The 27,318-nt window shown below is 45.2% G+C and overlaps 1 protein-coding gene across 1 annotated transcript in view; it reads right to left on the bottom strand.

Annotated features, from left to right (window-relative positions):
• The window catches only part of LOC132207719 (utrophin-like), a 77,078-nt gene extending 67,659 nt beyond the window's left edge, over positions 1-9,419 (bottom strand). The window contains exons 1-4 of the mRNA XM_059643614.1: positions 9,334-9,419; positions 4,954-5,111; positions 4,510-4,676; positions 3,237-3,348 (exon numbers count right to left, since the gene is read on the bottom strand). Of these exons, the coding sequence (XP_059499597.1) occupies positions 3,237-3,348; positions 4,510-4,631 (234 nt within the window). The 5' untranslated portion in view covers positions 4,632-4,676; positions 4,954-5,111; positions 9,334-9,419. The remainder of the gene's footprint in view (positions 1-3,236; positions 3,349-4,509; positions 4,677-4,953; positions 5,112-9,333) is intronic.
• Positions 9,420-27,318: the final 17,899 nt, after the last annotated feature.

Genomic DNA, 27,318 nt, shown 5'->3' with positions numbered 1-27,318 from the left:
TTTCCAACAATTGACAATGGATTTACGGTCATCATTAGACTCTTAATTCCAGATTTTCATTGAATTCAAATTCCATGATGTGCCATCGTGGAATTTGAACCAAGTCCTCAGCACATTACCTGAGTGTTTGGATTAATAGTCCAGTCATAATACCATTAGGTCATCGCCTCTCCTAAAGGGAGGCATTTTGGTTGTTGGAGGTCACCTGCAGGAGGTCCTGAGAGTACAGTCCTAAGCCTAACCATCTTCAGCTGCCTTATCAATGACCTTCTCTCCATCATAAGCTCAGAAGTGGGGATGTTCACCAGAGATAGCAGAATATTCAGCATCATTCACCACTCCTCAGATAGTGAACCTGTCCATGTCCAAATGCAACAAGGCCAGAACGATGTCTAGGCTTGGGCTGCTAAGTGGCAAGTCGCATTTATACTTTACAAATACTAGGTAATGACCATCTCCAGTAAGAGAAAATCCATAAATTGTCCCTCGACATTCAATGGTGTAACCATCACTGAATTGTCCGCTATCAAAATCCCAGGTTTTACCAGTGAACAGAAATTCAACTGGACTTCCTATTTAAATGCAGTGGCTACAAGAGCAGGCCCAAAGTTCGGATTACTGCATCAAGTAACTCACCTCCTGATTCCCCAGGCCTGTCTACCAGCTACAGGAACAAGTCAGAAGAATGGTGGAATACTCCCCACTTGCCTAGATGGGTGCAGATGCAAAAGCACTCAACAAGTTCAACACCATCCAGGAAAAAGCAACCTACTCCCTCCAGTGCTCAAAAGCAGCAGTGTGTACCATCTATGAGATGCACTGAGAAATCTGCAAAAGATCCTGAGATAGGACTTTCCAAACCTATGACAAATTTCAGCTACAAGGGCAAGGGTAACAGATATATGAGAACAGCACCACCTACAACACCCTGTCTAAGCCACTCACCATCTCAACTTGGAAATATATTGCTGTTCTTTCACTATCACTGGGTCAAAGTCCTGGAAATTCGCCCCTGACTGACTGAGTCTACCTACAGCACATGGACTACAATGATTCAACAATGACAAGGGTAACTAAGGATGGGAAGTAAATGCTGGCCCAGTTAGTGATGCCAGTGGCCCAGAAACAAATAACAATTAAGTATCACCTATCTCTTCTTAATTCCAGTTTCTCATGCAGCACCATTCTGATTAATCTATAAAACCTGGTCTTTCTATAGCAATGCTCAAAGCTACACACAGTACTCAGTTGTGATCAAATCATAGTCTGCACAATATTAAGAACCATCACTGGCTGATAAGTATGATTGCCCAGCTAGGAAATTCCATATCACAGGTCCTGAGCTCTGTGCGGGTTGATTAGCCTGAACTGGAGCCACATATCTGACCACACGTTTAGGAGGTCTTTCGGAGTGGTGGAAGTGGTCTCGGCCTTGAGAACATTGGCATTCCTTTCTCCAGTTCCTTTCCCACACTTCAACTTCTTGTCTGGTGTTCATGAAGAATTATGTGCCTTCATACAGGAGATTCCCCCAAGTTGGTTTCTTCTGAATGGGGATATCCATACTTAGACCTCCAAGTACTACTTCTTGAAGGAACATTTCAAGGTCTTTTAAATGCTTCCTTTGACTTCTTCTTGTTCAGATGCCTTCCTTGAGTTGGCAAAAATTTACTTTGGTAGTCATAACTTAGGCATCCCAAGTACATGGTAATCCCAATGAGGTTTGTTTCAAATCATCATGGCGTCAATGCTGATGCTGGGAGGTTTTTCCTCCTCGCTGATGTGGAGAATCCATGATAAAACTGTGCTGAACGGGTCTTGAAGTGGCAGCTCTATGTTATCCAGGTTTCACAGTCATATAGAAGAGGCTGAACGATGCATGCCTTGAACTCAAGGATCTTGTGATCAGCACAGATGTCACAATTGAGCATTCTCATCCTTAGGAGTCCAAAGGTGCCACTCGCAGATTGGACGTAATGTTAGAATCTCTGTACCGATGTCAGCCTTAAAAGAGAGAGAGCGTGCCATCTAAGGGAAATGTTCTACATTTGGGAGGATTTCTCTATTAATTTTGATGAAAAGATGGACCACAACATGACAGATTGGTAAAGGATTTGAGTCATCTTGAGGTTCGAACACAGAACATAACAGCGCAGTACAGGCCCTTTCGGCCTTGATGTTGTGAAACCAACCTGAAGCCCAACAAACCTACACTATTCCATTATCATCAATATGTTTATCCAACAACCATTTAAATGCCCTAAAAGTTGGCAAGTCTACTACTGTTGCAGGCAGGGCATTCCACGCCCTTACTACTCTCTGAGTAAAGAACCTACCTCTGACCTCTGTCCTATATCTATCACCCCTCAATTTGAAGCTATGTCCAGCCCGTGTCAAACATGGCCATCCGAGCCAAAAGATTCTCACTGTCCACCCTATCTAATGCTCTGATCATCTTGTACGGTTCCATTAAGTCGCCTCTTAATTTTCTTCTCTCCAACGAAAACAGCCTCAAGTCCCTCAGCCTTTCCTCAAAACGCCTTCCCTCCATACCAGGCAACATCATGATAAATCTCCTCTGCACCTTTTCCAATGCTTCCACATCCTTCCTGTGATGCGGTGACCAGAACTGTAGGTAATACTCCAAGTGCAGCTGCACCAGAGTTTTGTACAGCTGCAACATGCCCTCATGGCTCTGAAACTCAATCCCTCTACGAATAAAAGCTAACACACCGTATGCCTTCTTAACAACCCGATCAACCTGGGTGGCAAATTTAAGGTTGAGGCTAATTCTTCAGTATACTTCTGCAAAGGCCTTAAGGGAGATTTGAAGACTTCTGAGAGCGGAAATGACATTGTGAACCACATACTGAAGTTCCATATGCGAGGTCAGTGTCATTTTCTTCTTCGATTTCAACTGGTTGAGGTTAAAAGGTTTTCCATCAATCCTGTCCAGGCCACTGGGAAGCTTGTTCTTCATGAGATTAAGAATGGCGGTGACAAAGCTGGAGAAAAGGGTGGGCGTGATGACACATTCTTCCTTGAGCCTCAACTTGACCTCAAAGAGCTTCTGCACAATATTGCATTTCTGGTATTGAAGCCTGATTTAAGCTGTTGGCCTTTTATCATTTTAGCAAACTACTTCAACTTTGAGGGAAGATTGTATTTAAATGGTTAAATCCCTAAGTTTCCACTGATTGGAACAATTCTATCAAGTGTAATAATATATTACTCACCGGAGTGCAGTACTCCACCATGGGGCAATGTAACTTGTGTCCCTTTGATGTGCGCCCCGAAAAGAAACAGCTTTGGCAGATGTCAGAATTGAAGTGCTTGAGACTGCGGTACCTATAAAGAAAGGACAAGAAGTAAGAGAAATGTTCATTTTTGTTTAGATATTTTCAACCTTTGAAGGAATGCAAGTTAAGTAGTTAAATTACATATTTCTTTTTATTTTGAAGAAACGGTAAATTGTTTGGGGAGAAACAAATGCTAGGAAAGTCGGGGAAAACTGTCCCAACTCACCCAGTCAATTTTCATAATGAAATATCTCATCCCTGGAATCATTCCTGTAATTTGGTCCTGCTCTGTCTCCAACATTTTCACAAAGTTCCCTTCACATGGAAGGTTTTCATCTGCCATGGTGGCATAAACCTATTCAGAAGTAACCTTGCCAGAATCTTCCCAGCAATGGAAAGGCTGGTGATCCCATGGTTCTTTGAGCAATCTGACATTTCTCCTTCAGTTTTGTACAAGATATGGCATCTTAAAGATTCTGTGAAATCCTGCCCTGTTCCTCATAGTCCATGAAAAGCTAACAGATCTTGGCCTTCAGAGTTAGGCCACCATTCCTCAAGCTTCAGATGGAATTCAATTGACTCCGGGTCGCTGTTGCTCTTTACTTAGTTATGGCAGTCATAGTTTCATCCACAGTTGGGGTCTCACTTCTTAGACAGGGAGTTGTTTGGTCAGATCAATGGCAGTAACATGCACCTTTTCCAAGATGGTCAATCGTAGAAATGTAGGAGAATAGTTAACCAAAAAGGTTCAATTACCCCTTAGAAATCCTGTCCAAATATGCATTTTAATTTACTAATTATGGACAAGAAGTTTTATCGATCATTTAGCAACACCACAGCAATCACTTTCATAGGATGCACACACACTGATTACAGGACTAATAAAAAGGCCTTTCTGTAAATTCCCAATAATTGCAAATTACAGAAGCAACCGCAAGTCGAGTTACAATCCATTCTGAGCCACAGTGTCTGTGATCAATGCAACTGTGAACAAAATACCATAAACATGCAGCATTCACCTCTCACAAAAATTAAGGTAAAGAAGTTGATACTTAATTTATCCTAATTACTTCTCTGGTCCATAAATTTGTTGGGATTTTTGACGATTTCAGTTATCATTTACTGACAGAGTTTCCAATAGAACATCTAAAGTTAAAGCTTTCTTTAAAAACTAATTCCCACTAACTTTCTGCTGGTTTGCACATCTCACCTGAAACCTACGATTGGGTACTCTTTGCAGATGTTACACTTAGCCTGATGTTTTGCAGTTTCAGCAGCTGCCACACGGTGTCGAACAGGCAGCCACACCATGGACTGAGGCTCCAATCTCATCCACTCGACAAAGCGTTCAACATCAATCTCTGGTTTGTTCTGGCCCTGGAGGGAAATAAAAGATCAGCTGCATGATTAATTATGTCAAGCTTACGTCCGCTATCCTCAGTGATATGGTATCTCATACACTATCACTGGGGTTTCTGACATTGTTTTTTGTCATTAATCTAATAAAAACATTGACTACTTATCAACATGATAGCCTTGGATTAGTGGTGGTACATGTTGGCCTCTGGAACCAATTCAAACCAAAAATGAGCACAAAAATCATACTGGCAAGTGGACCCGCTTGACCTTATGAATTGGTGCAGAGCACACTTACATGTTGGAAGCAACTGCGGATACTTGGTTCAATGTTGCAGCCTCCAAATGAAGCTACCTCACCCAGCTGCCAAGGGATCTGGACTGCATCGTAAAGCAAAAGACTCAGGCTTCGTTGGTCACATAAATCTGTGGGTTCAGCGACTTGTTTGAAGAGATCTGCCAAAGTTATCCAGAAGAAAAATATTGATATTCCTCAACTTAAGGGAGGTAGTTGAGAGTTCAATACATCCAATACATCTTCCTCAATTGCCTTGTTTTGTAAATTATGTTAAAAGATTATTTTATGATCTTGATTGGCTATTTGCAAACAACTGTGGAAACAAAAACTTCTGTTTGTTTACAACAATGGACAATGTATGTTGTATGATTCTCCAAGGAAGTCATTTTGTCAATTTCTTTCTTGATTGTAAATCTCAAAACTCTCTGATATCTCCTCATTCATTTCACAGAGGTAATCTTTGTGTGGACCTGGAAAACATGGGCACTGTCCTCAATGAATATTTTGCGTCAATCTTTACAACGGAGAAGGACACTGCAAGTATAGATATCAGGGCAGAGGACCTCGGAACATCAGAGGTTAAGACATAGGGAGATGCAGCTGGTTTAGCAACTTTAAAAGTGGATACATCTGCAGGCCGAACTGAAACGTATACCAGTTAGCGAGGGAAGTGAGGGAGGAGACATCTGGGCCCCTGGCAGCAATTTTCAAACCCTTGTCAATCACACGTGAAGTCATGAAGGACTATTAACATTGTCCCACTATTATCAAACGGACAAAGAAACAGACCAGGAAATTAAAGACCAGTCAGAATAATCTCAGCACTGGAGAAGCTACAAAGAGGCATTCTTAGGGGTAGAATGTACTTGCATGAATTAATCAGGGATAGTCAGTATGGATTTGTTAAGATGAGGTCACATTTCAGAAATTTGATCCAAATTTGAGGAGATGTTGGAAGATTGATGAACTTCTGCATTTGATGTTGACTTAGTAAAGTCCCCCTTGGCAGACTGATCAAGAAAGCAACAGTCAACGGGATCAAAGGCAAAGAGGCACACTGGAGCCAAAACTGGCTGAGGCAGAGAGCACAGGGTGATTGATGGTAGAGGGATGTCTATTTGACAGGATGTTTGCTTTCAGTGGGGTTGTGCAGGGCTTGCCACAAGGACCCTTGAAGTTTGTCATGTATATTCTTCATTTGGGCTGAAACACAATTTGTATGACCGTGTCACTAGCAAATCACTAATTCAGTGAGGAGGATATCGGTGGAATGGTCATGTAAATAACAGCCATGGGATCAAAGGCAAATTGGCAAATTGGTTGACAGACAGGAAGAATAAACTTCAGGAGGAGATCAACAGACTGGTCAGCGGGACACAGCAATTGGAACTCAACCAGGAAAAGTGTGAACTAACGAACTCGGGAGGGCTAACAAGGCAAGGGATCACACTATGAAGGGTGTGATCCTGGAGATTACTGAAAAAACCAAGATGCTGCCTGGGCTGGGGGTTCTCATGGAATCATAGAGTACAGAAGAGGTCCTACAGCCCACTAAGGCTGTACCTCTAAAAATACACTGCGACATATACTAGTCCCATTTTTACACACTAGACCATTCTCAAAAATATTATGACATTACAAGTGCTCATCCAAGTACTTTTCAAAGGTTGTACGGTTTCCTGTTTCAACTTCCCTCCCAGGCAATGCATTCCAGACCTTTACCACACTCTGGATGAAAATGATTTTCCGCAAAGCTCCTCTAAATTTCCCGTCTTTCTCTTTAAAATTGTGCCCTGTTGTTATTGATGCTTTAACTAAGGGGAACAATGCTTTCTACGCAACCTATCTATACCTCTCATAATCTTCTATGCCTCTATCAGGACCTCCACTCACCCCGCCAAACGTTCTCTGCTTCACAGAAAATAATCTGAATTTTTCCAGCCTTTCTTCACAGCTAAAATGCTCCAACACATGCAACATCCTTTTCATTCCCTCCAGTACAATCACATCCTTCCTAATGGGTGGTGACCAAAACTCCACACGTGACTCCAGCTGTGGCCTAACCAAACTTTTAAACAGCTCCAAAGTGACCTCCCCACTCTTACAATCTATGCCACGACTGATAAAGGGAGATGTCCTATATGTCTTTGTAACAACCCTTACTAGCCTGACCTGACCCCTTCAGGAATTTATGAACAAGTACCCCAGGATCCCTTTTCTCCTCTAAGCTTCCCAGTGTCCTGCTATGCATTAGATTTAGATTTAGGTTTTATTATCACATGTATTCAATACAGGGTACAAGAGTACAATGTCACCTCAGACGGTGCCATCTCAGGTACAAAGTACCTCGGTACGAAATTTTAGATGCAGATGTAGAAAATTTATCCATCCTTCTTTACTCAGAGTCGTAGGGGAGTGGAATGCAATGTTGGAGAGGGTAGTGGAGTCAGCCTCATTAGGGGCATTTAATCGGCTATTAGTCAAGCACATGAATGACAGTATAAGGTAGGAGTGGAGGTTAGATAGACCTTAGGATGACGGTAAAAGTTCGGTACAACATCGTGGGCCGAAGGGCCTGTACTGTGCTGTACCGTTCCATGTTCTATGTTAGAAAAATAAATGAATAAGTTAACAAGTTCAGCACGACAGTCTTCTTAATATAACAGTAGAAAAATAAAAACAAAAGTTTAAAAAGTCAAACATTACAGTCCTTTCTGAAGCCACGAGTTTGCAGACACACTGAACGAGGGCTCCACAGTGACGGCTCGTATTCCCCTGTGCTGGGCTCAGGCCCGCCCATCCTTGCCAGTGGACTTCACTGCTGACGGCCGTTGCTGTCCTCCATCGGGCATGACAGGCTTTGCCACATGAAGTACTCTCTTATCTTATTCCTTCTTCAGGCTATATCAATTTGCCACTGACCTGCCCAACTGACCGATGCCAAGAGTGGAGCAGACAAGGGGACCTGGTAAAGGTGTTTAAGATTTTGAAGGGCATAGAAAGGATAACTGGAAGTTGCTTTTTCCATTCGTAGACAGGGGAGGGGAGTTGAGGAGAACCTATTTACCCCAGTGTGGTGGGAGTCCTGAGCTCACTGACTGAAAGTGTGACTGATTCAGAAAGTGTCTGAATATTTAAGCAGTATTTAGATGTTCACTTGTGTTGCCGTAGGCTCCAAGGCTATGGGCCAAACAGTCAAAAAGGAAATCAATGCCATGTGAGTTCAATGTAGACAGATCTTTGTTGAGTAGTGCAGGAACTACAGACCACACGGCCTCCTCCTGTGCAACAAACATCCATGAGTCTATAATTACACAGCTTTTCTTGGAGGCATTTCTTCACTTGACTGATTCTTTGTAAAAGCAAGGCTAACAAAATAAATCCTTTTTATTAAAAGCTTCCATCTCACTGAGAAAGCTTCAGGCCAATTTGATAATCTGCTCTCAAAGATCTGCTCATATTTTGATAGTTGGGACAAATTCTACTGTCAGGGCTGACACAATCCACAACATTCTAAATCAATCAACAATATTCCAGAAAGATGATCATTTGCCTATCCGACCGATTTTAACTGATGCTTTAAAAAAATAGAGAAATAAATCTGGATCTGTCAAAAACTAATCAGTTCTTCCTTTGACCATACCCATACGTACCAGCTTTCAATGAAATATGCCCATTAGTTTGTGAGATACATTGTTGACAAACAGCACAACAAATGGGCAAAAACATAACCTCACACTAAGTGTTACCACTGCTGCAACTGAGCACTTGAGTCATACCACACTTCTGAATATTTTTCCCAGTATTCTAATGATGAAAACATGATTGGGAACAAAAACAGCTGCTAAGGTTAGTGTCTTTGAGAAACAATAGCATCATACATATGTAGCGCATCATTTATCTTGCAGGAATGCACTGTGCAGATTCTGCACAGACCAAGTTATGACTTAACATTCGTAGTGGTAATGACTAATTACAGAAATATACTAATACAGCAAACCTTTTGTTAAACAGCACCCGTGGTACCAGGAATGTGCTGAGTAATCAAAAATTCCAGTTGATCAATAGGTGCACACGCACAAAAAAACACACACTCAATAATCGGAACATAATGCACAGGATATATGCATCACTGTTCTCCTTCATTTACAGTATAAATAACTTCAGTAATGAAGCAACTTTGCCTTAACTAAAACTTACTGGCAGGGAGCCTTCTCACTTGCACCCTCACCAGACATCACAGAGATTATGAGAATACAGTAAACATCTGGTGTATAATTTTTGTCAGTTTATTGAGTGTGCTAGTTTGTTAAACAAAGTTTACATACAGTTAAATCTACAGTTTACATGTGTATCAGCAATGATAGATTTAGTACTGACACTTGTATTTTTCCTCTAGATGATCCTTGAAGAGTCACGTCAAGCCAATTTTCAAAGAAAGCACTCTGATTCTTCCACTCATACCCCTGGAAAAGGAAGTTGCAGAATGTCATGACTGACTTTACTTATTTGAATACAGCATAACATAGATAGAACATCGAACAGTACAGGCCCTTCAGCCCACAATGTTCGGCCGAACTTTTACCCTAAACCTCAGGTCTATCTAACCTCCACCCCTATCTTAAACTACCATCCATATGCCTGTCTAATAGTCACTTAAATGCCCCTAATGAGGACGACTCCGCGACCCACTCGAGCTGAAACAAAGATCTCTTTGAATTGTCATTTGTCAGACATGTATTGAATCAAAAAACAAATTTCTCACTTCCATAGATTTCTACAGCATCTTAATATGATTTGTGAAGATTATACTCCACCCTTTCATTTAATAAATACAACTTTAAACAAAATGCCACTATATAGAACTTGTATGTTGGTATTTGTGCATATGCCATTTCAGTTTGTGTGATCTGTTTCGATGCAACGAGTGATAAACACTTTGATTAAAATGGTTGAGAGCAGTATATGTGAGATTTAATACCATGCTTTATCTACAGATAACTCATCTGCAGGTAGTTATTCATGAGACTCAACTGACATCATGTCTCAGGGGAGCTTGTGATCTCTGGGTTATGCACTGTTTGACCATTGCCGACTGGTCACTAGTTGAGTGGAAAGAGAACTACTAGCTGCTATCCATTTTCAACAAGTGATCACGATAATCTACCTGTGTTTCAACGTCCCATCAACATTCAAGAATTATTGCTCGAAGAGGCTTCTGTGTAACAAATAGGAGCGGAATCAAGATCAGCCATGTTGTTTTCCCTATCTGAACAAGCTGCCAACACCATACATAAAGGGACCGTCTTAATCATTCTTATACAATTAACTTTTACAATAGACAACAGGGGCAGGATAAGGCCATTCGGCCCTTCGAGCCAGCACCACCATTCATTATAATCATGGCTGATCATCCACAATCAGTATCCTGTCCCTGCCTTATCTCCATAATACTTGATTCCACTATCTTTAAAAGCTGTATCTATCTCTTCTTGAAAGTGTCCAGAGACTTGCCCTCCACTGCCTTCTGGGGCAGAGCATTCCATATATCCACCACTCTCTGGGTGAAGAAGTTTTTCCTCAACTCTGTTCTAAATGCCCTATCCCTTATTTTTATACTGTGTCCTCTGGTTCTGGACTCAATCATCAGCAGAAACATGGTTCCTGCCTCCAGAGTGTCTAATCCTTTCATAATCTTATACGTCTCAATCAGACCCCTTCTCATCCTTCTAAGCCATGTCCCGGTACAGCTGCAGATGGACCTCTTTGCTCCGATACTCAATTCCTCTTGAAGGCCAGCATGCCATTGGCTTTCTTCACTGCCTGCTGTACCTGCGTGCTTGCGTTCATTGACTGATGTACAAGAACACCTGCATCTCGTTGTACTTCCCCTTGACCTAACTTGACTCCATTTCGATAGTAATCTGCCTTCTTGTTCTTGTCACCAAAGTGGATAACCACACATTTATCCACATTAAACAGCATCTGTCATGCATCCGTCCACTCACCTAGCCTGTCGAAGTCACCCTGTATTCTCATAACATCCTCCTCATATTTCACACTGCCACCCAGCTATGTGTCATTGGCAAATTTGCTAACATTACTTTTCATGCCTTCATCTATATCATTAATGTATATTGTAAACAGCTGCTGTCCCAGCACCGAACATTGTGGTACCCCACTGGTCACCACCTGCCATTCTGAAAGGGACCCGTTTATCACTAGTCTTTGCTTCCTGTCAGACAGCCAGTTTACAACCAAAGTCAGTATTTTGCCCACAATACCATGTGCCCGAATTTTGCTCACTAATCTCCTAAGTGGGACTTTATCAAAGGCTTTCTGAAAGTCCAGGTAGACTACATCCACGAGTTTTCCCTCGTCCATTTTCATAGTTACGTTCCCAAAAAATTCCAGAAGATAAGTCAAGCACAATTTCCCCTTCGTAAATCCATGCTGACTCTGACCTATCCTGTTGCTGCTGTCCAAATGAATCGCAATTTAATTTTATAATTCTTTCCCACCACTGACGTCTGGCTAACCGGTCGATAATTTCCATTTTCTCTCTCCCTCCTTTCTTGAAAAGTGGGACAACATTAGCCACCCTCCAATCCGCAGGAACTGATCCTGAATCTAGAGAACATTGGAAAATGATTACCAATGTGTTCACAATTTCTAGAGCCACCTCCTTAAGTACCCTGGGATGCAGACCATCAGGACGTATCAGCCTTCAGACCCAACAGTCTATCCAACACCATTTCTTGCCTAATATAAATATCCTTCAGTTCATCCATTACCCTAGGTCCTTCAGCCACGATTACATCTGGGAGATTGCTTGTGTCTTGCCTAGTGAAGACAGATCCAAAGTACCTATTCAACTCTTCTGCCATTTCCTTGTTCCCATTAAATAAATTCACTCGTTTCTGTCTTCAAGGGCTCAATTTTAGTCTTAACCATTTTTTTTCCACACACCTAAAAAAAACTTTGACTATCCTCCTTTATATTTTTTGCCAGTTTTCCTTCGTACCTCATTTTATTCTCTGCGTATTGCCTTTTTAGTTATCTTCTGTTGCTCTTGAAAAGCTTCCCAGTCCTCCGGCTTCCCGCTAATCTTTGCTCGGTTATACTACTTCTCTTTTATCTTTATAGAGTCCTTAACTTCTCTCGTCAGCCACGGCCATCCCTGCCTCCCCTTAGGATCTTTTTTCCTCCTTGGAATGAACTGATCCTGCATCTTTTGCATTATATCCAGAAATACCTGCCATTGTTGTTTCACTGCCATCCCGGCGAGGGTATTGAACCATTGAACTTTGGCCAGCTCCTCCCTCATAGCTCCCTAGTTCCTACAATACTGACACTTCCAATTCTCCCTTCTCCCTCTCAAATTGCAGATCAAAAATTATTGTATTATGGTCACTACCTCCTCATGGCTCCTTTACTTCGAGGTCCCTGATCAAATCCGGTTGGTTGCACAACACCAGATCCAGAATGGCCTCCTCCCTGGTACGCTCCATACTGACTCTACATCTCCTGATTCTATGTCTCCACTCGCAAGGGACTGGAGATTTTATATTTCTTCACATTCATAATTTCATATTTTTTCACTATTTTTATTATTACTTCATTTCATATTTCTTTACTTCTGACTATTTTAAATACAACAGGTTTTCTTATGCTACATCAGTGACGACATTTCAAAGGTAGTTTAGCTGCCTATAAAGTACTTTTTATGCCTGAGACCATAAAATGTGCTACATAAATGCAGTTCTTTCTTTTATTAACTGCTGTAGTTGTGTGTTTCTTTGCCAATGGAGGATTGGCTACAATTACGCAGAGTAACATAAGTGAAATACATTTCCATGACAAAATTCCAAACCATGGTTACTCAATTAGAATAATAAAATATTGGCTGTTTGCAACCGAACACTGTAGATGAGCGAGCGTCACTTAGTCAGTAAAGTACCAAATAAATATGTTCCCGACATGGAGAATACAAATGAAAACTACGGTAATGCTCACAGGAAATTGGACAATGTTCTATTTTATGATCACAGCAATGCCATATCATCAACACATGCTTTAATAGATAATAAGTCACTCTGCGATATTTATTCATTTGTTTTTCATTCTCAAGATCATCTTGGCAAATCCTGTGAACCGGGACCACTTAGTTAGGACTTAATTCGCATTTTTTTCCACCTATAATATCCATGGTTTATCCATCTCCACTCTATGTTTGTCTGCAGGAAGATGAGTTGACAGGGGGTTTACAGTTTTAATTCATACAGATATATGTCCAATGTTTGTAAACATCTGTCTGTAGCTAGAATCTATGCTGTTGTAATAAATAGGTATTCTTGTTAAGAACAGAAAAGTGAAAACTGCCGGGTTAGAAAGTTCCAGCTACGCGCTTACCTGATGGAAATGCATTGACTGTGATATTAATATATATAATTGTTAAATGAGAATACTGACAAATTTTGCTTATTGTTTCTGTGATGATCTAAACAATCCATTTGTCAACACTATAAAGTAGATATTGTTATTGTAAACACCCCTGAAAATGCAAAGAAAATTTCAAGAGGGGCCAAATAAGTAGTGTTGGGGAACAAAGAAATGGCAGAGGAACTGAACAAGTATTTTGCATCAGTCTTGAGGTTGGAAGGCACCAGTAGTAGAGCTTTAAGGGAGTCTGAAGCAGAAGTGAGTGCAGTGGCCATCACTAAGGAGAAGGTACAGGGGAAGCTGAAGGGTCTGTGTGGAATTTGTACATTCTCTCCATGTCTGCATGTGTCTCCGCCAGGTGCTCTGATTTCCATCCACAGTCCAAAGATGTGCAGGCAAGGTGGATCAGCCGTGGCAAATGTGAGCTTGCCGGGAAACAGTACAGGGCTGGGTCTTGGTGGGATGTTCTTTGCGGAGGTGGTGCAGACCCAATGGCCTCTTTCCGCTCTGTAGGAATTCTATAATTCAGAGAAGATGGTAAATTACATGGACCAGATGGACTGTCCCCCAGAGTTCTGAAGGAGATAAGTGAGAAGACCATTGGTGATCTTTCAGGAATTACTGGAGTCAGGGTGGGTCCCAAAGGAGTGCAAAATGGCAAATATAACACCCCTGTTTAAAATGGAGGGAGGCAAAAGATGAGAAATTACAGACCTGTTAGCCTGGCGCTGGTCATTGGGTCAGATTTCAGAGTCTATTATTAAGGATGAGACCGGACAATGCTTGGAAGTACATGGCAATACTTGGAAATACATGGTAAATTGGGCTGAGAAAACACAACTTTGTCAAGGGAAGGTCTCTGTTAGATTCTTTGGGAATGTAACCAGTGAGTCAAAACCAAAGAGAGCCATTGAACTTTATCTATTTGGAATTCCAGAAAGCCTTTGACAAGGTGACACACAGGAGTCTTCAAAATAAAAAATGAGCTTATGGTGTTCGGGAGTAGGTACTGGCATGGACAGAGGATCGGCTAACTGGCAGAATGCAGAGAGTGGCAATAAAAGGGTCTTTTTCAGGATGGCAGCCAGCAACTACAGGAGTTCCGCACTCATCAGAGATCAGACTACAGCCATTCACGTTATACATTAGCAATCTCGACAAAGGAACTGATGGTATTGTTGTCCACAGGGCGTTGTTGCTAAGTCTGCAGATGACATTTCGATAGGTGGAGAGGCAAGTAGTGTTGAGGAAGTGGGGAGGTCACAGAGAGTCTGTAGAGATGGGCAAGTACAGGCATAGACTATTTTCTAAATGGGGAAAGGCTTCAGAAATCTGAACCACAAAGATGCCCCAGTTCAGGATTCTTTTAACATGCAGGTTCAGTTGGCAGTTGGGAAGGCAAATGCAATATCAGCATACATTTCAAGACGGCAAAAATATAAGAGCAGAGATGTATTGCTGAGGCTGTGTAAGGCTCTGGTTATCTTGCATTTGGAATATTAAGAGCAGTTTTTGGCGATCTATCTAAAGATGGATGTGCTGGCCTTTGTCAGGGTCTAGAGGAGGTTCTCAAACATAATCCTGGGGATGAAGGCACTGTCACGTGAGGAGTGGCTGAGAACTCTGGGTCTGTACTCGATGGAGTTTAGAAGGACGAAGGGGGTCACACTGAAGGTCAGTCAGGCCTGGATAGAGTGGACATGGAGATGATGTTTCCTCGAGTAGGAGAGACCAGGACCTGAGGGCACAGCCTCAGAGTCAAAGGGACCACCTTTCAGGATGGAGGTGAGGAGGAATTTCTTCAGTCAGAAAGTTGTGAATCTGTGGAACTCATTGATGCAGAAAGCTGTGGAGGCCAAGTCAAAGTTGATTTCAGGCATAGATAGATATGTTCTTGCTTAGTGAGGACACAGGAGGTTGAGAATGACAGATCCCACTCAATGGGCTGAATGGTCTAAATCTGTTCTGAAATCTGAAGGTCGAAAACACTGGAATGTTAGTTCAGTGTTATTTTTATTGCACTGCAAGGACAGTATCTCTCCAAAAGACCTAACAAATTTTCCAACTCTGTTGTTGCAAACATATTCAATAACTAGCAACAATGCTCCTATAGTGCCTCCCTCAGCCGATGCTAGTTCGTTCTACACTCATCGTAACTGCACGTGTTTGCCACCACTGAAACATCCCGGTATTACTGGCACTAGTGCCATGTTTAAAGGCTATTGTGAACCAGTAAAATACCCAGAATCCAGAACTGCCTTGTACAGTTCATAGCAATTGTCCCAGACAGGGCAGGAAAGGGGAAATTAGCACCTCATTTACAGTTAGGGACCTGGAGGTCCTGGTGGATGGATTGGTGCAGTGGAGGACTGTCCTCTTTCCCAAGCACAAGCACAGGAGGCCACAACACAATATTCAGCCAGACTCATCTGAGGCTGTCCAGTGTCAATGCAGTCTCAACCACCAAAAGAACCATACAGCAGTGCTGCAGGATCAGTGACCTCTGCTCCAATGGAAGAGGATCCTCATTGGTCTGTGCTACCTCACATTCACACTCTCTCTAATTCTGCACCACCCTTCAGCACAGCTCATGTAATACCATTCTCACCAAAGCATTCAATGTCTGTCTTCGCTTGCTCTCGTCTACTTGAGGCCCCAAGGCTATTATTCCTGTATGTTCTCTGTGCCTCTTGCTCTCACCCAGGAGACCTCACCTCCCTTCCCAAACATACATGAGCACTAACAAATGCACCAGCTCATTTCATCTCACTCAATTCCTCCCTTTGTTTCATTCCAGGAAAAACAGCCCACAGTAGGGCAGAAAGAGCTAACACAGGTAGTGAGGTGTCTAATGTTTGACTTCTCACAACCTATGACGACAGTGTCCTGACCATGGTCATTCTGAGCAGCCAACTGATTGCATCCAAGCCCCTCGAGTGATATCAGACAATGCCCTGGAGTTACCTAGATCTGCTGCCTGAAAGTGCCTCGCTTGACTGGAGACCATTCCCCTCGGAACCTGAAGCATGACCATGTGGTTGGAGACAATGCAATGCCTTCTGTGCTTCTGCAGCTGGCACAGACTGCAGGTGTGAGATCAACATATCACGGTGCTGAACGGCAACACATCCACTCCTTTGATTGATGACTGCTGACAAGCATGACAAGCTGTCTGGCTTGGTCTCGATGCCAAAAAGTTAATCAACATAGTAGCGTTATGAGTCTGTTAGATGTGGCGGAGGGGCAAACCTTAAGAAGACAAGGCAAATGAAGACAAGGCAGAGGAGCTGTTAGCATTCATGCAGGGACACAATGAGAGTTGAGAGCTCAAGCAAGGTGTCCTGATGTGTAACGTGGCCCAATACACGAATGGGTGCCTGTCCCTGCATCCAAAAGTGCCCTGGCAGTAGCACTGCAATGAGGGGGGCTGCTGCAATCCAGAATGCAGCAATGAAGTACAGAAGAGTACTGAAAGCAGATCTGTGATGTGCCATGATGTGCTGAGGCTGGAACATGTCACATGTCAAAACTGTGGACATGGGGTGATCCTGATGGGTGTGGCTGCAGATGCTGCGGACTAGTGCCCAAGTTGGAGGTGCAGAGGAGCATTGAGCAATGTGGAAGCACCACACACCCACTCAGAATTTCATGTCGTTAATTCGGAGCATCCAGTTTCTGTCTGGCAGGTAGAAAAAGGGAATAAGTACTAATGAGGGTGGTACTGGGAAATAGTGCATGTCGTTCAGTGCTCCCTAGCGAGAATTTCAGCTCAATATCTACAATTTCCCTGGAAAAGGCAACATTTTGGTTTTGACATCCTGAAGCAGCTTGAGCTGCTATCAATATGAAGGGTACGCACCTAATGAAGAATGTCAAAATTGACAGTCGCAATAACAATTTAATATTGGAACACATCTCATGCAGACAAAGCTCAATTTTATATTAATGGTAAATTCAAGGTGATTGGGGTGGATAGGAGGACACCGAAAGTTTAACCCTGGACGTCCATTGCCAAGTCCTAGAATTGTATCCAGCCTGGACTGAAAGAAAATAAAATTCTCTCCGCTTGCAAGGATTCCCCAATATACTGTCACAGTCCTAATACATTTCCAAGTGAAGTGCATAACATTATTCCTAAATGGAGTTTACTAAACAATCTGACTGAGATAAGCTGAACGACAATTAGTCTGGAAAATACCACAATGGCACAGTTAATGCTCTTCAAGATACTGGCGAGGTTAAAAAGTCTCAGTTATGAGATAGACTGGTATGCTGGGTTTGTTTTCCTTGGAGCAGAGGAGGCTGAGGTTGGGGTTGGGATCTGATTGAGGCAAAGAAAATTATGACAGGCACGGGCAGAATACATTGTGAGAATCCTTTCTCCATGGCACATGTGTCTAAGACCAGATGGCACAAGTTTACGGTGAGGATTAAATGCTTTGGAGGAAGTCTGAGGAAAAGCTTTTTCATCTAAAAAGTGGTAGACGTATGGAGCACGCTGCCTGAGAGGGTAGTTGAGGCAGGTATTCTCAACATTTAAAAAGCATCTGGGATGAGCATTTAAAATGCTAGGTCAAAGTAGGCTGTGGAACAAGTGCAGATAAATGAGATTAGTGCAGCTTGGTGTATGTTGGGAGGCATAGACACGGTGTTTCTATGCTGTATGACTCTACGAGATTGAGGGTCGCATAAAAATTTATTCTACATCTGGCCGTTTATTCCTTGACATTAACTGGATGATGTTCATATTGTGTACTTTATACACGTCTTTCTCCAGCACTAACATTTGTCACCGTGAAGAGCATTACAATCAGAGTGTCGAGATGTCTACATGATCCTGTACAGATCTGACCAAATGGATTCCAAAGTATATCAGTTTCAATTTTACGATTTAAAACAAAAATCGCTAAAACTTTCAACTACTTTATCTGTTTAAGTGAAATGAAATTAGAACATACTGAAACCTTATGTCAACAATACCAGGATTGATTTTAATCAGTCAACAATCTTCATATTCACTGAACGGATCATATACATATCAAAATTTTAAAATTACTTACCGGTAGCGGGCAGCGGTGTTTTTTTTTTCCTCTTTCAGAGAAGGAGCGGGAGCATCAGAGGAAGTGACGAGGACCAGAGGGGCAGCCGGGAAGGAAAGCAGTGAGTATAAATACTCACCCTTCGACGCCAACGGCCTTTTTGAGTGCGAGCAGCAGCGGAGGCAAGACGGACCCGGAAGACTGCAGCTAAGGTAAAGCAGTTTATTTTTAAAATTACTTACCGGTAGCGGGCAGCGGTGTTTTTTTTTCCACTTTCAGAGAAGGAGCGGGAGCATCAGAGGAAGTGACGAGGACCAGAGGGGCAGCCGGGAAGGAAAGCAGTGAGTATAAATACTCAGATAATAAAATGTGAGGCTGGATGAACACAGCAGGCCAAGCAGCATCTCAGGAGCACAAAAGCTGACGTTTCGGGCCTAGACCCTTCATCAGAGAGGGGGATGGGGGGAGGGAACTGGAATAAATAGGGAGAGAGGGGGAGGCGGACCGAAGATGGAGAGCAAAGAAGATAGGTGGAGAGGGTGTAGGTGGGGAGGTAGGGAGGGGATAGGTCAGTCCAGGGAAGACGGACAGGTCAAGGAGGTGGGATGAGGTTAGTAGGTAGCTGGGGGTGCGGCTGGGGGTGGGAGGAAGGGATGGGTGAGAGGAAGAACCGGTTAGGGAGGCAGAGACAGGTTGGACTGGTTTTGGGATGCAGTGGGTGGGGGGGAAGAGCTGGGCTGGTTGTGTGGTGCAGTGGGGGGAGGGGATGAACTGGGCTGGTTTAGGGATGCAGTGGGGGAAGGGGAGATTTTGAAACTGGTGAAGTCCACATTGATACCATATGGCTGCAGGGTTCCCAGGCGGAATATGAGTTGCTGTTCCTGCAACCTTCGGGTGGCATCATTGTGGCAGTGCAGGAGGCCCATGATGGACATGTCATCAAGAGAATGGGAGGGGGAGTGAGCCCTGCCGAATCTTCACCATCCCCCCAGACCTCCCACTGACTGAGGACGAACGGTCAGTCCTGAGCAAGGGGCTCACCTTTGTCCCCCTACAACCACACATCAACGAATACCAGTCACGGTCGGACATAGAGCAGTTTTTCCGCCGTCTTCGCCTGCATGCCTACTTCTTCAACCGGGAACCCAACCCTCCTTCCACTGACCCCTTCACCCGCTTCCAACACAAGTCCTCCTCCTGGACACCACCCCCAGGCCTCCTACCCTCCCTCGACCTCTTCATCTCCAACTGCCGTCGAGACATTAACCGCCTCAACCTCTCCACCCCTCTCACCCACTCCAACCTCTCCCCTGCAGAACGGGCAGCCCTCCGCTCCCTCCGCTCCAACCCCAACCTCACCATCAAACCCGCAGACAAGGGTGGCGCAGTGGTAGTATGGCGTACTGACCTCTACATCGCCGAGGCCAGACGCCAACTCTCCGACACCACCTCCTACCGCCTCCTCGATCATGACCCCACACCCGAGCACCAAACCATCATCTCCAACACCATTCATGACCTCATCACCTCAGGGGACCTCCCACCCACAGCCTCCAACCTCATTGTTCCCCAACCCCGCACAGCCCGTTTCTATCTCCTTCCCAAAATCCACAAACCTGCCTGCCCTGGTCGACCCATCGTCTCAGCCTGCTCCTGCCCCACCGAACTCATCTCCACCTATCTGGACTCCATTTTCTCCCCTTTGGTCCAGGAACTCCCCACCTATGTCCGTGACACCACCCACGCCCTCCACCTCCTCCAGGACTTCCAATTCCCTGGCCTCCAACACCTCATATTCACCATGGACGTCCAGTCCCTGTACACCTGCATTCCGCATGGAGATGGCCTCAAGGCCCTCCGCTTCTTCCTGTCCCGCAGGCCCGACCAGTCCCCCTCCACCGACACTCTCATCCGCCTAGCTGAACTCGTCCTCACACTCAACAACTTCTCTTTTGACTCCTCCCACTTCCTACAGACTAAGGGGGTGGCCATGGGCACCCGCATGGGCCCCAGCTATGCCTGCCTCTTTGTAGGTTACGTGGAACAGTCCATCTTCCGCACCTACACAGGCCCCAAACCCCACCTCTTCCTCCGGTACATTGATGACTGTATCGGCGCCGCCTCTTGCTCCCCAGAGGAGCTCGAACAGTTCATCCACTTCACCAACACCTTCCACCCCAACCTTCAGTTCACCTGGGCCATCTCCAGCACATCCCTCACCTTCCTGGACCTCTCAGTCTCCATCTCAGGCAACCAGCTTGTAACTGATGTCCATTTCAAGCCCACCGACTCCCACAGCTACCTAGAATACACCTCCTCCCACCCACCCTCCTGCAAAAACTCCATCCCCTATTCCCAATTCCTCCGCCTCCGCCGCATCTGCTCCCACGATAAGACATTCCACTCCCGCACATCCCAGATGTCCAAGTTCTTTAAGGACCGCAACTTCCCCCCCACGGTGATTGAGAACGCCCTTGACCGCGTCTCCCGCATTTCCCGCGACACATCCCTCACACCCCGCCCCCGCCACAACCGCCCCAAGAGGATCCCCCTCGTTCTCACACACCACCCTACCAACCTCCGGATACAACGCATTATCCTCCGACACTTCCGCCATTTACAATCCGACCCCACCACCCAAGACATTTTTCCATCCCCACCCCTGTCTGCTTTCCGGAGAGACCACTCTCTCCGTGACTCCCTTGTTCGCTCCACACTGCCCTCCAACCCCACCACACCCGGCACCTTCCCCTGCAACCGCAGGAAATGCTACACTTGTCCCCACACCTCCTCCCTCACCCCCATCCCAGGCCCCAAGATGACATTCCACATTAAGCAGAGGTTCACCTGCACATCTGCCAATGTGGTATACTGCATCCACTGTACCCGGTGCGGCTTTCTCTACATTGGGGAAACCAAGCGGAGGCTTGGGGACCGCTTTGCAGAACACCTCCGCTCAGTTCGCAACAAACAACTGCACCTCCCAGTCGCAAACCATTTCCACTCCCCCTCCCATTCTCTTGATGACATGTCCATCATGGGCCTCCTGCACTGCCACAATGATGCCACCCGAAGGTTGCAGGAACAGCAACTCATATTCCGCCTGGGAACCCTGCAGCCATATGGTATCAATGTGGACTTCACCAGTTTCAAAATCTCCCCTTCCCCCACTGCATCCCTAAACCAGCCCAGTTCATCCCCTCCCCCCACTGCACCACACAACCAGCCCAGCTCTTCCCCCCCACCCACTGCATCCCAAAACCAGTCCAACCTGTCTCTGCCTCCCTAACCGGTTCTTCCTCTCACCCATCCCTTCCTCCCACCCCCAGCCGCACCCCCAGCTACCTACTAACCTCATCCCACCTCCTTGACCTGTCTGTCTTCCCTGGACTGACCTATCCCCTCCCTACCTCCCCACCTACACCCTCTCCACCTATCTTCTTTGCTCTCCATCTTCGGTCCGCCTCCCCCTCTCTCCCTATTTATTCCAGTTCCCTCCCCCCATCCCCCTCTCTGATGAAGGGTCTAGGCCCGAAACGTCAGCTTTTGTGCTCCTGAGATGCTGCTTGGCCTGCTGTGTTCATCCAGCCTCACATTTTATTATCTTGGAATCTCCAGCATCTGCAGTTCCCATTATCTCAGTATAAATACTCACCCTTCGACGCCAACGGCCTTTTTGAGTGCGAGCAGCAGCGGAGGCAAGACGGACCCGGAAGACTGCAGCTAAGGTAAAGCAGTTTATTTTTTAAAATTACTTACCGGTAGCGGGCAGCGGTGTTTTTTTTTCCTCTTTCAGAGAAGGAGCGGGAGCATCAGAGGAAGTGACGAGGACCAGAGGGGCAGCCGGGAAGGAAAGCATAGAACATAGAACAGTACAGCACAGAACAGGCCCTTCAGCCCACAATGTTGTGCCGACCATTGATCCTCATGGATGCACCCTCAAATTTCTGTGACCATATGCATGTCCAGCAGTCTCTTAAATGACCCCAATGACCTTGCTTCCACAACTGCTGCTGGCAACGCATTCCATGCTCTCACAACTCTCTGCGTAAAGAACCTGCCTCTGACATCCCCTCTATACTTTCCACCAACCAGCTTAAAACTATGACCCCTCGTGCTAGCCATTTCTGCCCTGGGAAATAGTCTCTGGCTATCGACTCTATCTATGCCTCTCATTATCTTGTATACCTCAATTTGGTCCCCTCTCCTCCTCCTTTTCTCCAATGAAAAGAGACCGAGCTCAGTCAACCTCTCTTCATAAGAGAAGCCCTCCAGTCCAGGCAGCATCCTGGTAAACCTCCTCTGAACCCTCTCCAAAGCATCCACATCTTTCCTATAATAGGGCGCCCAGAACTGGACGCAGTATTCCAAGTGCGGTCTAACCAAAGTTTTATAGAGCTGCAACAAGATCTCACGACTCTTAAACTCAATCCCCCTGTTAATGAAAGCCAAAACACCATATGCTTTCTTAACAACCCTGTCCACTTGGGTGGCCATTTTAAGCAGTGACCATATATATCAGCAAGGCGGCTTAACCCGAGACTCTACAACTGTAGTGTCTCCCACCCGCCCTCCTCCTCTAACCTAGTTAATAAGGTAAGGTTCATTCTAAACTTTCTCTATTGAACATAAGTTTGTTATTAATTTGTTATTATTACTTGAAGTGAGCTTTCTGCTTTAGTATTGAGTGGGTGTTCAGATAAGTGTGGTATGGATGCTAGGGCAGTTGCTTGCTCCTCCTGCAAAATGTGGCAGTTGGGAGATGTGGCACACGTCTCCGCTGGCTACACCTGCGGGAAGTGCACCCAGCTACAGCTCCTTGAAAACCGTGTTAGGGAAATGGAGCTGGAGCTGGATGAACTACGGATCATTCGGGAGGCAGAGGGGGTAATTGAGAGGAGTTATCGGGAGTTGGTCACTCCTAAGGCTCAGGACGAGGATAGATGGGTTACAGTTAGGGGGAGGAAAGGGGAAAGACAGACAGTGCAGAGATCCCCTTGGGCATTCCCCTCAGCAATAAGTATACCGTTTTGGATACTGCTGGGGGGGTTGACCTACCAGAGGAAAGCCATAGTAGTCAGTTCTCTGGCACTGAGCCTGACACTGTGTGGCAAAGAAGGGAAGGGGGCAGAATAGAAAAGTACTCGTGGTAGGGGACTCTATAGTTAGGGGAATCGACAGGAGATTTTGTGGGCAAGATCGGGATTCCCGGAAGGTATGTTGCCTCCCTGGTGCCAGGGTCCGGGACGTCTCCGATCGGGTGTATAAAGTTCTGAAAGGGGAGGGCGAACAGCCAGAAATCGTGTTAGATATTGGCACAAATGATATAGCCAGAAATAGGTTTGAGGATATAAAAAGTGATTTCAGGGAGTTAGGATGGAAGCTGCAGAGCAGGACGAACAGAGTAGTGTTCTCTGGTTTACTACCGGTGCCACGAGATAGCGAGGTGAGGAACAGGGAGCAGGCGCAGCTGAACACGTGGCTACGCAGCTGGTGTAGGAGGGAGGGTTTCAGATATGTTGATAATTGGGATGCCTTCTGGGGAAGGTGGGACCTGTACAAGAAGGACGGGTTGCATCTGAACTGGAAGGGGACCAATGTCCTGGGTGGAAGGTTTGCTCGAGTAGTTCGAGAGGGTTTAAACTAGTATGGCAGGGGGGTGGGAACCTGAGCTGTATACCAGAGGTGAGCGTTGATGCAGGTGAGGCAGGAGCAAGAGGTAGACCAGCTAGTGGGAAGGATTTTCCTGGGAAGGAACCAAGGGATCGGTTAAAGTGTGTTTGCTTTAATGCAAGGAGTATCAGGAATAAAAGTGATGAACTTAGAGCATGGATCAGTACCTGGTGCTATGATGTTGTGGCCATAACAGAGACATGGGTTTCTCATGGGCTGGAATGGTTGCTGGATATTCCAGGGTTTAGAACATTTAAAAAGAATAGGGAGGGGGGAAAAAGAGGAGGGGGTGTAGCACTACTAATCAGAGAGGGTATCACAGCTACAGAAGCTTCCATTGTCGAGGAAGATCTGCCTACTGAGTCAGTATGGGTGGAAATTAGGAACAGCAAGGGAGTAGTCACCTCGTTAGGGGTTTACTACAGGCCCCCCAATAGCAGCAGGGAGATTGTAGAAAGCATAGGTCGACAGATTTTGGAAAAGTGTGGACGCAGTAGGGTTGTTGTAATGGGTGACTTTAACTTTCCTAATATTGATTGGAACCTCCTTCGAGCAGAAGATTTGAATGGAGCTGTTTTTGTAAGGTGTGTTCAGGAGGGTTTCCTAACGCAGTACGTTGACAGGCCGACGAGGGGAGAGGCCATTCTAGACTTGGTGCTCGGAAACGAGCCGGGGCAGGTATCAGATCTTGTGGTGGGAGAGCATTTTGGTGATAGTGACCATAACACTCTCTCATTCTACATAGCTATGGAGAAGGAGAGGATTAGGCAGAATGGGAGGATATTTAATTGGGGAAGAGGAAACTATGATGCGATTAGACATGAGTTAGGAAGCATGGACTGGGAGCAGTTGTTCCATGGTAAGGGAACTATAGACATGTGGAGATGGTTTAAGGAACAGTTGTTGGGAGTGATGAGTAAATATGTCCCTCTGAGACAGGCAAGACGGGGTAAGATAAAGGAACCTTGGATGACGAGAGCGGTGGAGCTTCTAGTGAAAAGGAAGAAGGTAGCTTACATAAGGTGGAGGAAGCTAGGGTCAAGTTCAGCTAGAGAGGATTACATGCAGGCAAGGAAGGAGCTCAAAAATGGTCTGACGAGAGCCAGGAGGGGGCACGAGAAAGGCTTGGCAGAAGGAATCCGGGAAAACACAAAGGCATTTTACACTTACGTGAGGAATAAGAGAATGGTCAAAGAAAGAGTAGGGCCGATCAGGGATAGCATAGGGAACTTGTGTGTGGAGCCTGAGGAGGTAGGGGAAGCCCTAAATGAGTTTTTTGCTTCTGTCTTTACGAAAGAAACCTTTGAAGAGCAGGTGTGCATGCTGGAATGGATAGAGATAGAGGAAGCTGATGTACTGAAAATTTTGTCAAACATTAAGATTGACAAGTCGCCAGGCCCGGATCAGATTTGTCCTCGGCTGCTTTGGGAAGCGAGAAATGCAATTGCTTCGCCACTTGCGAAGATCTTTGCATCCTCGCTCTCCACTGGAGTCGTACCTGAGGACTGGAGAGAGGCAAATGTAATTCCTCTCTTCAAGAAAGGAAATAGGGAAATCCCCGGCAATTATAGACCGGTAAGTCTCACGTCTGTCGTCTGCAAGGTGTTAGAAAGGATTCTGAGGGATAAGATTTATGACCATCTGGAAGAGCATGGCTTGATCAAATACAGTCAACACGGCTTTGTGAGGGGTAGGTCATGCCTTACAAACCTTATCGAGTTTTTTGAGGATGTGACTAGTAAGGTTGATGAGGGTCAAGCTGTGGATGTGGTGTATATGGACTTCAGTAAGGCATTTGATAAGGTTCCCCATGGAAGGCTCATTCAGAAGGTCAGGAGGAATGGGATACAGGGGAACTTAGCTGCTTGGATACAGAATTGGCTGGCCAACAGAAGACAGCGAGTGGTAGTAGAAGGAAAAGATTCTGCCTGGAAGTCAGTGGTGAGTGGAGTTCCACAGGGCTCTGTCCTTGGGCCTCTACTGTTTGTAATTTTTATTAATGACTTGGACGAGGGAATTGAAGGATGGGTCAGCAAGTTTGCAGACGACACAAAGGTCGGAGGTGTCGTTGACAGTGTAGAGGGCTGTTGTAGGCTGCAGCGGGACATTGACAGGATGCAGAGATGGGCTGAGAGGTGGCAGATGGAGTTCAACCTGGATAAATGCGAGGTGATGCATTTTGGAAGGTCGAATTTGAAAGCTGAGTACAGGATTAAGGATAGGATTCTTGGCAGCGTGGAGGAACAGAGGGATCTTGGTGTGCAGATACATAGATCCCTTAAAATGGCCACCCAAGTGGACAGGGTTGTTAAGAAAGCATATGGTGTTTTGGCTTTCATTAACAGGGGGATTGAGTTTAAGAGTCGTGAGATCTTGTTGCAGCTCTATAAAACTTTGGTTAGACCGCACTTGGAATACTGCGTCCAGTTCTGGGCGCCCTATTATAGGAAAGATGTGGATGCTTTGGAGAGGGTTCAGAGGAGGTTTACCAGGATGCTGCCTGGACTGGAGGGCTTATCTTATGAAGAGAGGTTGACTGAGCTCGGTCTCTTTTCATTGGAGAAAAGGAGGAGGAGAGGGGACCAAATTGAGGTATACAAGATAATGAGAGGCATAGATAGAGTCGATAGCCAGAGACTATTTCCCAGGGCAGAAATGGCTAGCACGAGGGGTCATAGTTTTAAGCTGGTTGGTGGAAAGTATAGAGGGGATGTCAGAGGCAGGTTCTTTACGCAGAGAGTTGTGAGAGCATGGAATGCGTTGCCAGCAGCAGTTGTGGAAGCAAGGTCATTGGGGTCATTTAAGAGACTGCTGGACATGCATATGGTCACAGAAATTTGAGGGTGCATCCATGAGGATCAATGGTCGGCACAACATTGTGGGCTGAAGGGCCTGTTCTGTGCTGTACTGTTCTATGTTCTATGTTCTATGTTCTAAAATCCAATCCGTCGGATGCAGTTTAAATGCACCTTAGGAGAATCTAAACATACTACATTAAAGTGTAAATCATACATACGTATCAAATACGTTCAGCAGCCAGTTCAGACACATGTCGACACAGAGTGGCACATTGACCAAGTCCTTGTGGTTTTGTTCCAAAACATCATAAATGGACGTTAAACAGTTGATTACTTCAGTCACATTCAGAAGTTGCTCGGTTTGTGTCAATTTGTGTTGATCAAAGACGCGTTGCGCTGTGTGCAACTCCAAC

The sequence above is a fragment of the Stegostoma tigrinum genome, unplaced genomic scaffold (assembly GCF_030684315.1).
Source record: "Stegostoma tigrinum isolate sSteTig4 unplaced genomic scaffold, sSteTig4.hap1 scaffold_133, whole genome shotgun sequence".
In the NCBI taxonomy this organism is placed as follows: Eukaryota; Metazoa; Chordata; class Chondrichthyes; order Orectolobiformes; family Stegostomatidae; genus Stegostoma; species Stegostoma tigrinum.
This window is presented reverse-complemented; position numbering and strand designations above follow the sequence as displayed.